At 45.3% G+C, this 12,771-nt stretch overlaps 1 protein-coding gene across 4 annotated transcripts in view; it reads right to left on the bottom strand.

Annotated features, from left to right (window-relative positions):
- Nucleotides 1-994: 994 nt before the first annotated feature.
- The window catches only part of ST6GAL2 (ST6 beta-galactoside alpha-2,6-sialyltransferase 2), an 80,566-nt gene continuing 68,789 nt past the window's right edge, over nucleotides 995-12,771 (bottom strand). For all 4 annotated transcript variants that reach the window (XM_081145749.1, XM_081145747.1, XM_081145748.1 and 1 more), the window contains exon 6: nucleotides 995-5,342. In XM_081145749.1, coding sequence (XP_081001875.1) covers nucleotides 5,020-5,342 — 323 coding nt within the window. In that variant the 3' untranslated portion in view covers nucleotides 995-5,019. The remainder of the gene's footprint in view (nucleotides 5,343-12,771) is intronic.

Genomic DNA, 12,771 nt, shown 5'->3' on the forward strand with positions numbered 1-12,771 from the left:
CACAGGCTTCAGTGTCCAGAGCTGGGTCAACAGATGAGCCTGTAGTTTGAGGCAGTTTGGTTTCTGAATTAATGAATTTGATATGCAATGGCACTAATTTTTTTTCTCTCTCACTTCAGTCTTCCTTCTCCCTGCCCTGCTCTTCACCCCCATCTCCTTCCCCTTGCCCCTCCTTCGTGTCTGAGGGCTGCCTAAGGCACTTCCATCTGATGGCAGAGGGTGCGGGTCCCTGCAGTACTGGGTCCCAGGGCAGGCCCTCTCAGCTCTCCAAGTGGGGAGCAGCGGCCTCTGAGAGTTCCACCTCCGGGCCATCCCCAACCAGGCCTCACGGAGCCTGGGTCCTCGTCACCTAGGAGCGAGCACTCGCCTTCCAGGGAAAGAAAAGTGCTGAAGATGAGAAGGCAGGGCAGTCCTCTCAGATTCTGCTCAGTCAGAGGTGACACATCTCCTAAATTCCCTAGCTGCTCACATCAGTCCTCACATCAAACGCCCCACAGTCCCCTTCAAGGATTCCTTCACATTCCAACCAAAAAGTGTAAATGCCCAGGAAATTCTTCTTAGGAGCTTAATTAACCGATTTCCCCCGCACATGGCAAGTCTGAAAATAGCAGGGCTGATCTGACATTGCAGTGAATGGAGCTAAGTTCGCTGTCTCCAGGCTTTCCTCTAATAACTTGTTTAAAGTCTGACTTAAAGCCCTGTCAACCTGAGAAAGTCTGCCAGGGCAATACATTGATCAGAATGTTGGGCTGAGTCTACATCAGGATGTTCACCTGCACTGGCTGTTTCCGCGCGGCTTCGCCACGTCACCGCCCTGCGTGCGGGGTTATCCGCGGGCACTCCCAGGCCTGTCAGGCTCCCGGTCGGAAGGCTTGAAGTTGCTTCTACGACTTCTAATCAGATTCCAGCTTTGTACCTTGTTTCCAGGGACAGCTCATTATTTTTCCACTCTCTCATCTGTATGTGCAGCTTCCACAAACAAAAAGAGAGGAACTTCTAGACAAATGACAAATGTTTTATTTACAAGAAAAATTCTGTACACTGTGTACACATAAAAATATACAAAACCAAAATAGAAAATATCAAAACGTTAAAATGTGTACAAACACTTTTAAAATGTAACTCCTGGAAACCTCAAGCCTTAGTTTGAAGGGCACACATTTCATTTAAAAAATTATACAAAAAAAGTCCCAATGCTGTTAAAAAAGTTCACTGGTTTCCACCGGAAAAATTCACAGGTATTTTTATCTAAGATAAAACCGAGTGTATGATATTGTAAATGTTAGGTCTTAATGCTACCGGTGCAGTTAACTTGCTTGAAACCTTCCTAATAAGACTCTTCCATAGAACTATGATGTGTTTCTTACCTGAATCTTGTAAAAGCCACGAGCTGTAAACTTCTAATCCAACTGCAGAGTGAGATTAGGCCACCTTCAGGCAGCGGGTTCTCCTTCACAGTGACTTTCAAATACGTCTGCTATACTTTTTCATGGAGCCAGGATGTGTAAAGTACGAGTGTGTGGGAAGACTAAAATGTTTTTAACAGAAGGATAGATAACATTTGCTTCCTTCTCTTAAAAAAATTGATGTTTGCATAATTAAAATAAAATGTATTACAAGTTTCAGAAATAAAGTTTGATGAAAAAAGACAATATAAATCCAACCATGTGTGTAGGTAAGTGTATATACAATTATATAACTATATCTATATGCACACTTTTTATAACAAGAGAACTACAGTAATGTCTTTAATTCTTTAAATTCTACTAGCCCAAATGTGTGGAGGAATATGCCGGGTTATTTTTTTCTTACTAAAAGGCTTCATTCATTCTATAAAACAAGAATCAGAGCTTGTGTTTTATCCTTGAATTGACAGAGAACTACCTTTCATTTACTGATTGCGTAGATAATGCCCCAGTGATAGAAACATGCAGAATATTTCCACACTGGAAATATCCAGAGTATAAAAACAAATTTGAACTTGGGCTCATTTTATGTAAGCAGCTCATTTCTAAATGCAGCTGCTTTCGCCAGCTGTGCAACCCCTGGGCAGAGTCCTAAACTCTCAGAAGTGAGAAGCCACACAGGTAGTATGGTCGAGGACATGCAGAGACTGTTTGGCCTGTATATCAGTCATGTATTTCTCGATAATCCTCCCACCCTCTCCTTGTTTCTTTCCATAGCTAAGCAGGAGTGAACCAGGTGACTTTGGCTGACACCCCAAACACGCACTGTGCCACGCTCTCCAGAGAGGTGGGAGAGAGCACCTGAACCCAGTCATTTGTGCAGACAGCACACACCACGGCACATGTGAGACTGACCCCACCTAAGGTGGCCCAGCGGGACCTGATTAACCCAGTGGATGGAAGTGCTGCTGCCCAAAAGGGTTAGTTCTTGAGAAAAGCAGATGGAAGGGTCAGATAGACAGGGCCAGCACTGCGTCCCACGGGGACAGCGAGAATGCTCCACCTGCTAACCCTCACCCTCGCGCCTGGTGGAGGGACTGGTGAAGGGAGTGAGGGAGACTCTAGGTGAGGGTGAGTTGTCATTCTTTGCCAACATTTGTTTCTTTGTGATTACAACAACAAAAACCAAAAAAGATCAAGTGAAATTATGAAATATACAGCAACGTGACCTCTGTTAGTCCTGAGAGTGAAACAAGGGACACCCAATGGCCTCGGGTTGTGCCATGAGGACTTGATCGGTGCCCTTCAAGGAAGAGGATGGGGGCTTAGAAGGGGCAGGGCCTGGAGGAAATGAGTGGGGCCCTTTACGACTAACTGCGCCACAAAAGGCCTGTGTGTTTACTGCAGATCATAAGTAGCATTTAAGCACTTAATCAATATCTCGCCAAATACTGCACTTAAGACCATTTGGCCAATCCTCGAAGCAGTGATCACATTCACTCTAACTGCCTATTATTTTGAGAGGCTAAACAACTTAAACCTTTAAAGGGAAGAATGCCCAGCCCATACTGTATTGATATGTGGACCACATGTTTGGAATGTCTAACAGATCCTGATTCCCAAGAGTCTTTAAGACCACAACAAATTCAAAAATTTGAATTAAGCTTCCTCTGTACTCATCAGTCTTTCTTATAGTTTCAGTGAGACTGAAAGTTCTTTTTAAAAGTCTATGTGTTACAACATAATACAATTTAAAAATCTGAGGTGTTTTCTGGGGCTTCTGAACTTGAGTATTTACATTGACCCCAATAAATTGTCCTCTAACCAATCTCTCAAGTCATCCAAGGGGGCTTCCTGGGTAGCAGGATGTGGTAAGGGAACCCACTAGAATGACTACGGAAGAACCTCAATGCCATGGGCACGTGAGGGCAGGGCCTGGAAGGTCGGGGGAAACCAGGACCGCAAGAGACTGCTCACCGCACCTGGGCTGCCTCACCAGCATCCAGAATCACTGAGCTCATTACCCAGCAAGCACAGGACAAGACTAAGCTTTCAGGAAATAAGAAAAGCACTTCACCATATCTGCTCAGGCATATGCTAATGTGTAGGACAAAATTACTCATCCCTTTCTAGATATAGAAACCAAGCTCTCCATGGGCTTTCCGTGGACACTGTCGTGTTAAACTTCTCAGCCACTCCCACTTCACTGTTACAGTGATGATGCCTGTAAGAGACGAACCAAGCAGCTGTGAGTTTCTGTGAATCACTCTTGCTCGAGAAAGCAGCCCCAAGAGGGCTCAGGGAAAAACCAATCTGGAAGAGAACACTTTCCATAAACTCTTGACATTCACACATTTTCGAGGGAGAATGTATTTCATTGAGCTGCTATGGTCATTGTGAGGAAGTGTTAACTAGACCACTGAAATATGTTTTGGTTGTATATTGAAATAATACCATTTAATTAAGGTATTTCAAATGTTTCTGTTTCACTATGTTCATATCAAAATTTTTCAATGTATCAGTGACAAGTTAGGATTAAATAAAGCAAAAACTGAACACAGCAAGGGCAAGGGTGACAATTTTCCCTCTCGCTGCCTTGCCCCGAAGCAGATCCGCGTCTTCCTGGTTGCTGAGAGCCACGCTTTCACACAGGTTTATTTAGTTATATGGCTTTGTCACTTTGCTGACATAGAACCTCTCTGTGAAAACAAGGATGGGATTCTAAAAGCCCATCTGCAGGAATTAGTGTCAGGTTTCCAACAGCTGAGAGTAACCTGCAAGAAACCCTTGTAAAAGACACGGTGTGCGCGGCAGAGCCCAGGGTCGCTGCTGGCGGCCCCTCCTTGTGGCCGGAAGGGGCCCTCTCCCACAGCGGGGCATCACCCTGCGTGTGACTAGGAAGGCCTGGCAGGTGGGGAGGCCTGGCAGGTGAGAAGCCCACGGCGGTGCACCGGGCCGGGAAACGTCCAGTGCAGGGCCACCTTGCAGCCTCAGGACCCGTCCCTTGCCAGTGATGTTGCTTCCATGTAGGTGACACTGTGGGGTAAGGAAATCCCGCAGGAAAACCACGGTCTCTCTGTGGCCCTATGCTAGGGCTGGCGTGTTCTCGGCCTGCTCAACAGGGACGCTTCGTGGTTTCAGAAACGTGCCTGGCACACAGACCAACCCGCTCAGTGGCCATGGGAAGCACAGGTGTCGCATGCAATGGTTTGGAAACCCAGGCGCCTCACAGGACATCCTAAGATCCCTGTGTTAAAATAAACACCTCGCGTGACCATTCAGGCATTCGTCACGGCTCTGCAGTCTTTGATGATGAGCGCCCCACGAGTGACACCCAATGTCAGGGCTTCGAGGTGTAAGCCGCTTCTTAGTATCGGGGCGGCACGGACGCCACCCTGACAAGCTGTGCCCAGGGCTTGAGAAAAGCTTGGGATTTTGTTCACATTTCCTTTTTCTCCAGCTGTTCTCTTTGGCGCATCCTTCCGGATCTTCCCCCCCTTTAATCCCATTACTGTATTCAAAGCAGGAATAAATCCTCAGTGGCTCAGGAAGACAAGAAGGCGCGAGGCCATCGCTCGGCTGGTTTAGAGGCCGCGAGGCCGAGCGCCCGCCTTCAAGGCCGTCGGGGCGGCGAGCAGGGCGCCCCCGCAGGGCACGCGGGCGGCGGGGCGCCCCCTGGCGAGGGCGCGGGCGCGGGGCAGCGCGCGGCGCGCAGCCCGGGCAGCACCACCTTGCCCTTGCGGCGCAGGTCGCGCGCCGCGCCCGTGTTCAGCCGCTGCACCAGCAGCTTCTCGTAGAGCAGCGGGTGGTAGGCGCCCAGCGTGCAGGCCGCGTCGTGGTACAGCTCGTGGTAGTGGCACAGCTCGGTCTGCCGGACCGACGGGAGGTACTCGTACACGTGCACCTCCCCGCACAGCGACATCATGAGCAGGATCCCTGGGTGGAGAGAGGGGGCCGTGAGCTGCGCGGGCCGGGGCCCAAAGCTCCTCCGCAGCCCCGGGCGGGCGGGGCGGGGTCACGGGCGGGGCGTGGGGTGCCCTCCTGCCCCGCGGGCCTGGCGCAGGGCCGACCAGCTCCAGGTCAGCGCACACGCCGCGGGCCGCGGGCTCCATCCGGGCCGGGGCGTGCAGGGCAGCCGTCAGTGGCTCTCTCGCCACTGATGTTCCTCTCTCCCCCTCTCCCTGCCTCTCTCTGGCATCAAGAACGATATAGTTTTAAAAAGCTGTACTACCAGCAGCCCTGGCGGGGTGCTCCGTTGGCCGGCGTGTCCCCTACACCAAAAGGCGCTGGGTTGGATTCCCGGTCAGGGCTTGCAGGGGAGGCAGCTGCTTGAAGTCTGTCTCTCACTTCGATGTTTCTTTCTCTCTCCCTCTCTTCCTCTCTCTCCTTTCCTCTCTCAAATCAGTAAATACATATCCTCAGGAGAGGATTAGCAACAAAAAGATGTAAAACTAGTACATGGACTTGTTCAGTTGATTACTGTGGGACAGAAAATAAAAGACAAGGTTAGCAAACATCAAGACCACAATCGAGGGAGTGACAGATTTGCACCCCCAAGTCAGAACATCATGTGTCACCTTCTACACTCAGGTCCCATCTGATTAGCAATAGGAGAGCTGCTCTGTTCCAAAGAAACACATTCCAAAAAAAATGATTATAAAATAACTGCTTGATTATAAATTAAATAAAAATAGCTGTTTGAATGAAAAGAAATGGAGTTGTAGACAGAGTTTAAGGTTCATATTAACAAAGTTATTTATCTCATTGGAACTGTCAGCGTTGGAGTTGCTTTAATTCCTTTGTCTTAATGTTTTAGACACACAGCTGTAACCCTGATCACCGCTGAGCAAATCTGTGCGTGTCTGGGCCAGCAGGCTTTCTTTCCCTAGTGCCACCTTGTTAACATCCTACAAACATTTAAAAAATGTGCACATCCCTTTCATTACAAAGGTATCCCTTGTTATGGAAAAACAGCCTCACAGTTAGTTTCTGTTAGAGGCAATATTTGTCTGCAGAGGACAATCATATTTCTAATGAATAGGCCCTGCTTGTATCATGAAAATCCCCACAACCAGACAAAGTCCTGTACAGGGGACACCAAGAGGGAAGAGAGGAGGGGCCTAATTTTGCACAGGAGATCCAAAAATCTTGCCCGGGGAGGGGAGGCCTGAACCTAAATGGGTGGCCTGGAGACGAGGGGTGCAAGGGAACAGAAGAAGGGGTGCTGCTCTAGGAATGACAACGGTACCCTGCTTAGGAGACTAAAGATGTCACCTGAGAGCCACGATGCAGTACTGTGGCTAAAAATAAACACATCCCTAAGGAAGAGATCAGCCCGTTCAAATTAGATGAGGTGACGCTCTCAAGAGCTCCGTCAAAACTCCCAGGTACCGGTCAGTTCCTCTCAGCTCTACCAGTTTCCTCCTTCCCTTCCACGGCTGCCCTGCTGCCCAGCGGTGGCCCCTTCCTTGAGTGGCCGAAAGTGACAGGCTGCAGGCGGAGCCCAGAGACTCACCTAGGACAGCCCTTCCTCCTGAAGTCGCAGAGGGGAGTGGGCACCGATCTGATACGCAGCGCAGGTGACACAGAAGTCCCGCCTCTGAGATGCAGTGACTGCTCTATGGACATTTTTTCGATTCCTCACCAAATCATCTCTAAGGAACTGACACTGTGAATGAGAAAGCCCTGTGCCCAGGGAGAGCTGAATTCTCCTTTATTCCCAGTTACTTTAAACCTGCAGCAAACAAGAACCCCTGAGACGTGTGTTTTCTCTGGACGAAGGCATAGGATCCGTGTCTGCGGAGGGAGAACAGACTCAGTGTTTCCTACTCAGAGCTACGGCCCAAGCTGGTGGCCAGGCCCAGCACTGGCGCTCTCCCTGCCTGGCCCTGGCGCCCGGTCACTTCTGTGCGACGCCCACTAGCGCAGAATTGCAGCCGGCCTGAGGGGCAGGGAAGGGCTGCGGGGACTCTGTTCCCCAGGCAGTTCCGGGAGCCAGCAGCCCCGCTCACCCACGGGGGCGATAGTCAGCGGGATCCGAGAGACCCCTTGCAACTCTGGTTCTCAAAGAGGAAGCTTTCAAAAGTGAATGTTACACTCAAGAAATATGTCAGTCAGTTTTGCTGCTCCCCCTCCTAAGGCTGTTCTCAGACTTCAGCCTGAAATGAGTGGCAGCTGCTAAAATGCAGACTCCTGGCACTTGTCTCCATTCCCAGAGATTTGGGTTCCGCTGGCTTATGTTGGGGTCTAGGAAACTGAATTTTTAACAAGCACCCCTGCACTACCTGTGGTGAAATCCCATTTAAGAAAATTCCAATACAGTAACAATGAATTATTAGAGACACGATCACATATGTGGGTGACATTCTGTGTCAAATTTCTATAAAAATTTTTAAATACTCTCAATTTCCACACTGATCTAGTTGTAGGCCAATCACAAGCATTCCTGGTCCAACGCTGGCCCACTGCCCGTGAGTGGAGGACCATGCTGGCCTGAGACACACATTCTCTGAAGAACTCTGCTGTCAGGGATCCCCTATTGTCCTGCAGTAGCCAGACACTCTACCCACCGGACAGCAAACACACCCAGGAGCCCATAGGTTAGGCTTCCTAGACATCCTTGCTGTCTTTTGTCTTGGTTTCAAAGGGCTATTAGATGCTTGAATATGATTTTTTTTTAATTTTCCAGAGAAAATTTTTTATCTTGCTGTGAGTTAATTACATTTTAAATCCTGTGGGACATTTACACCATGGAATACTATGCAGCTATAAAGAAGAAGGATCTCTCACCCTTTGGGACAGTATGGAAGGACCTGCAGACTATTATGCTAAGCGAAGTAAGCCAGTCCGAGAAAGACAATCATCACATGGTCTCACTCATATGTGGAATGTAATAAACAAAATAAACCGATGAACTAAATAGATCCAGAGACACAGAAGCATAGAACAGACAGATGAATCTCAGAGGGAGGGTGGGGGTGTGGGGGTGGGTGAGGAAAGATTAACCAAAGAACTTAGATGCATATATGCAAAGCCCATGGACACAGACAATAGTGTGGTGGAGGCCTGGGGCAGGGAGTGGGTGTGGGGTGAAGGGGTCAATGGGGAATAAAGGAGACATCTGTAATATTTTCAACAATAAAGATAAATTTAAAAATATATACAATATAGATTTTGTCATAAGACTAGGCAAAACGTTATGGTTTTACTATAAATAAATAGGTACATTTCAGCATTTTCATAAATATTTTATATATTAAAATAACTGCTAGAACTTCAGAACTTTTCAGTTAGTTCATGACAAACCCAATGGAAAGCCAACAGAGGTTAAGAAAGTGTGGCTTCTCATCTGGGCCACCTGTATAGTTCCTATCTGATACAGACTTAGCAACAATGGTTTCCTAGGTCATGGGGTACACGTATGAATGTGTGGCTTCCCGTGACTATGAGCCTTGGCCGCGCATCCTAAAATTTATGTAATAGCAGAATCTGCTCTAAGTGCTTAAATGGCAGCCAGTGACAGTGAAATTAGTACGGCAGCACTGTCAAAAGGAAGGGAAAATTAGTTTCTAACTCATTGGGTACATGTAAAAAATGGACAAGATTTATGGTACCAAAGGTGGAGAATATCTGTATTATTATAACTATTTTTCAGACAGCCTGGTCAATTTACTTAGCACATGCATACTCTACTTTTTACTACTACACAAAAATTTGAGTTTAGATTCAGACTTTGTCATATAATAATTACTGAAAGTCATTATAAAAAGTGGATAAATCTACACAGCAGTGTTCCTAAGAGCCGTTAATAGTACTTAGCAATAAACAAAATGCTGAAGATGGCATTTCCCCTGGCACAGTTCAGAGTGTGTGCGTCGGGGCGCAGAGGGCATGGGGAGTAAACCCTTCAGGGGGCAGGGGCAGGGCAGGGCAGGGCTGGGGAAGCCCAGGGCTTTCAGGTACTGTTGGAGACCTCTTCAACTACATCAACATTTATTCAGCTGGGCACAGTGCAATCATCGAGAATTTAGAGAATGTTTCTTTAAAGAAAAAAAAAAAAGCAAGTTAAACTAAAGAATTAACCTTTAAACTAAAAAATGGGCTAAATCTATAACTTAAAATTTTTAGGGTGACTTGAAGAAAGTGTCTTAAATATTGTCCTGAGGAAAACATCTGGGGTCCACACCAGCCTCTGCTGAATGCTATGATGCTGGGCCCTGTCGTCTACAAAGGACACAGCCACCACCGAGGTCCCATGTCGGGAGTCCCCACCTAACCCCAGGTTTTACAACTGGCTGCGAGGACTACACAAGCAAGGACACAAGGCAAAATCAGCAAAGGAAAAACCACATGGGGAGAAAAGTCCTGGGGGAATAGGGCCGGCCTTCTAGAATCCTGTCCCAGGAGTCACACAGGATTTACTGCAGCAACACCTGTGAAACGCTGCCAGCCAGGGAAGCTTCGCAGAGACTTGGTTCTCAAGGTTTCCGCCGGGAGCCGGCCGTGTAGACAGTCTCTGTGTGGCGGAAGCCAAACTCCAGACTTGCGGGAGGAAAGCCGGTGCTCAGTGCGAGCCAGTTGCTTGCAAAAGTCTAGACACAGGAACCACTCTTATCTTATCAGTCCTGGGAGGGGGAACCCTCCCTGAGCCAAGTCCCAGAGGCCAATCTTGTAAGCAGGCAAACGGTTAAGGGCCAGCGGGCAGGTCTTCTACGTTAGGACTTTTCTGCACAGATACCAAATATGTATAAATTCGAAGCATCATGTTACTTCTGAACATTTCCCCATGCCAGATGGACAGGGGAATTCACATCTGGTTATGCTAAAAACGTTATTACTATTTTTTCATATTCTCTCTGATGACTGCTCAGGACTACCCAAAAAGCAAGATGGATACAAATCATCTTTAAAAAACCACTTAAGGAATTTGTAGGTTAAATCATTTTGTAAACTACTTAAAAGAAACTGCTCTCATCACTAATAACACTTTACTGCTTTCAGGGGAGAGCTGTTGCTTTGATAGGCAGATTAGTATTTAAGACACTTTTTCATGTATGTTTATAATCCAATCAAATGGGCATGTGGCCAGCTTTTTAAAATAATTAAGCATAATTCAATTAATGCTAAGTTTCTTTGGCCAGATTTTACAAATGAGTCCATACTAGGGATTCATTTGAAGAAAAAAAAGTGTAAAATTTTCCAGGCAATTAGGACTCCGGAGGCACTCATGTGCCAAGCTACGTGATTTAAAATATTGTATAATGCAACACAATTATCAAGCCAATTAAAAAGCATTTCAACTGCTCTTACTAAAATGTCACATTACATAACTCAGCACATCAAGCAATGTGTATTTATTTGCTCCAAAATGTGGATAAAAAGCAAACTTCAACATGTTCCGATGATCACAAATTTGGAATGAATGAGGTTCCTTCTCTAAACTCTACCTTGCAGATATCGATGTGTTTGATGTGCTTTCATTGTCCAGTATAGTTTAATCATTTAGCCTTTAGCGTTACTGTGATTACACTACAATTATCTTGCTTTTCCCCCGGCAATATTTAAAGTAACACCCAAAATCATTAAAAATAATAGAATTTTCTCCTTGATGAACATATGCTTTCAATGTGTGGCAAAATAAGCTAAGTGTAAACAGAACATAAAGGCAGTGTCAGGAAAAATACTGGTTTATCTCACTTCCAGTAACTACTGAATGTAATTTTTATGTTAGGCAAATGAGGAATTTCTGAGACCAACCAATAGAACACATATTTTTGAATGAGTGGTGAGGGGAAAGGTTAAGTGTATTGAACATGCCAGTCTAAGGGAAATCTAACAGCTGTTTTGTGGTTTCTCCATAAATTCATCTTAAAACAGAAAATTATGAGAACTATATTTAAGATTATTTAAAGAACAAAAGTGTTTTTTAAGCGAGATTTCCAGAAAATGTTTGTAATTAAAAGGTGGTTTGGAAATTTGAACTTCATGTAATAAAAAAATAATTTAAGAAGCATCTACTACAGTAAATGAAATCATATAATGTCAGAAAAATACTTAAATGTTAATGGTTAGCTCATTTATTTGATGGTAATTAACACACATTCAGGATTCATTATTTGCAGGGAATTGTATTTCTAATCAACATAATTGCAATGCTTTTTGCACAATCACAAATAGGGATGTTCTGTGGCTTATCATTGTATGTTAATGTTATTATTTTGTGTTAATCATGAGTTTGGGTGATATATTGGAAAATCAGAACCTGAAAAGCAGTATAAAACAGAAAAAGAACAGAAGTTATGACCTGTTAGGCATATTATGCTCATGCTTATATTAAATAGCCTGAAATTACAGTGTTTGCATCTAAGACTTGCAGAAATACTACTTACAATCAGTAGTGGCTGCCTTTTAAAGGGTGGGGGAGGTGTTGGTGGTCCCTACAATAAAAACATTGTCAGTAGTAGATTTTAAGGAGCCCACCTCTGTGCCGCTGGCTGCCCCTGTGCTCAGCTCAGAGCCCGGCTGGCTGGACGCCTACTTCTGTGTGTGGCAAATCCAGCCATGCTTTGTGACCCCAGGAGAGCTCACCGGCCTTCTAGAAAAATACCCGTCTTGATGAGAGCAAAATGGGAGCTGTAGGTTCCAAGTAAATTACTCTTTATCCTCAGTCAGGCTACAGTACAATCAAAATGACTTCACAGTACCAAGGAACACGGTAAATGTCTAATACCCAGCCAGGGATGAAGGGAACTGTGAACAGCTAGCTCCCCAATGGGCTGTGGGTAAGCAACCCAATAAGATGAAAGAGTCGTTCCAAAGAAACAAGTCTTTGTGGGTCATTGGAACAACTCTGATCCATGTTACTTCCTTTTCATTTAAAAAATGCACTTGTCCAAGAGGCCAAGGACCCCTGCATTGTTTCTCTAGAGAAAAGGGTGGCACAAGGGATACATTCCCAGCGTATCTACTGGGTGCCTATTTCTCTGAATTGTAAGTCAAATATGGACTCATCAGAAATTCAAAGAAAAAGGAGAATATTAGCACTTACCAACAATTATCAAAATGTCATACTCTTTGCTTAGCACCAATACTTCTGGGAACTTATCTTAAGGGAATAGTTTAAAGAAAAAAAATCTATATATTCACATATAGCATAAATTATAGCATATTATTAGTACATACGTATAATAATGGTTGATCAATATAATTGTTTGATAATGTCAAATAATTTGAAACAACCTAAATATTCAACAACTAAAGAAAGGCATAAATTATGACACATGTATTTGATGTAATGATATGGCTTCTGTAATATAAAAAATAACCAAAAGTCGATTTTCACCTTGATTTATCTTAATGAAACAAA

This window comes from Miniopterus schreibersii (assembly GCF_964146895.1).
Source record: "Miniopterus schreibersii genome assembly, chromosome: 8".
Taxonomy (NCBI): Eukaryota; Metazoa; Chordata; class Mammalia; order Chiroptera; family Miniopteridae; genus Miniopterus; species Miniopterus schreibersii.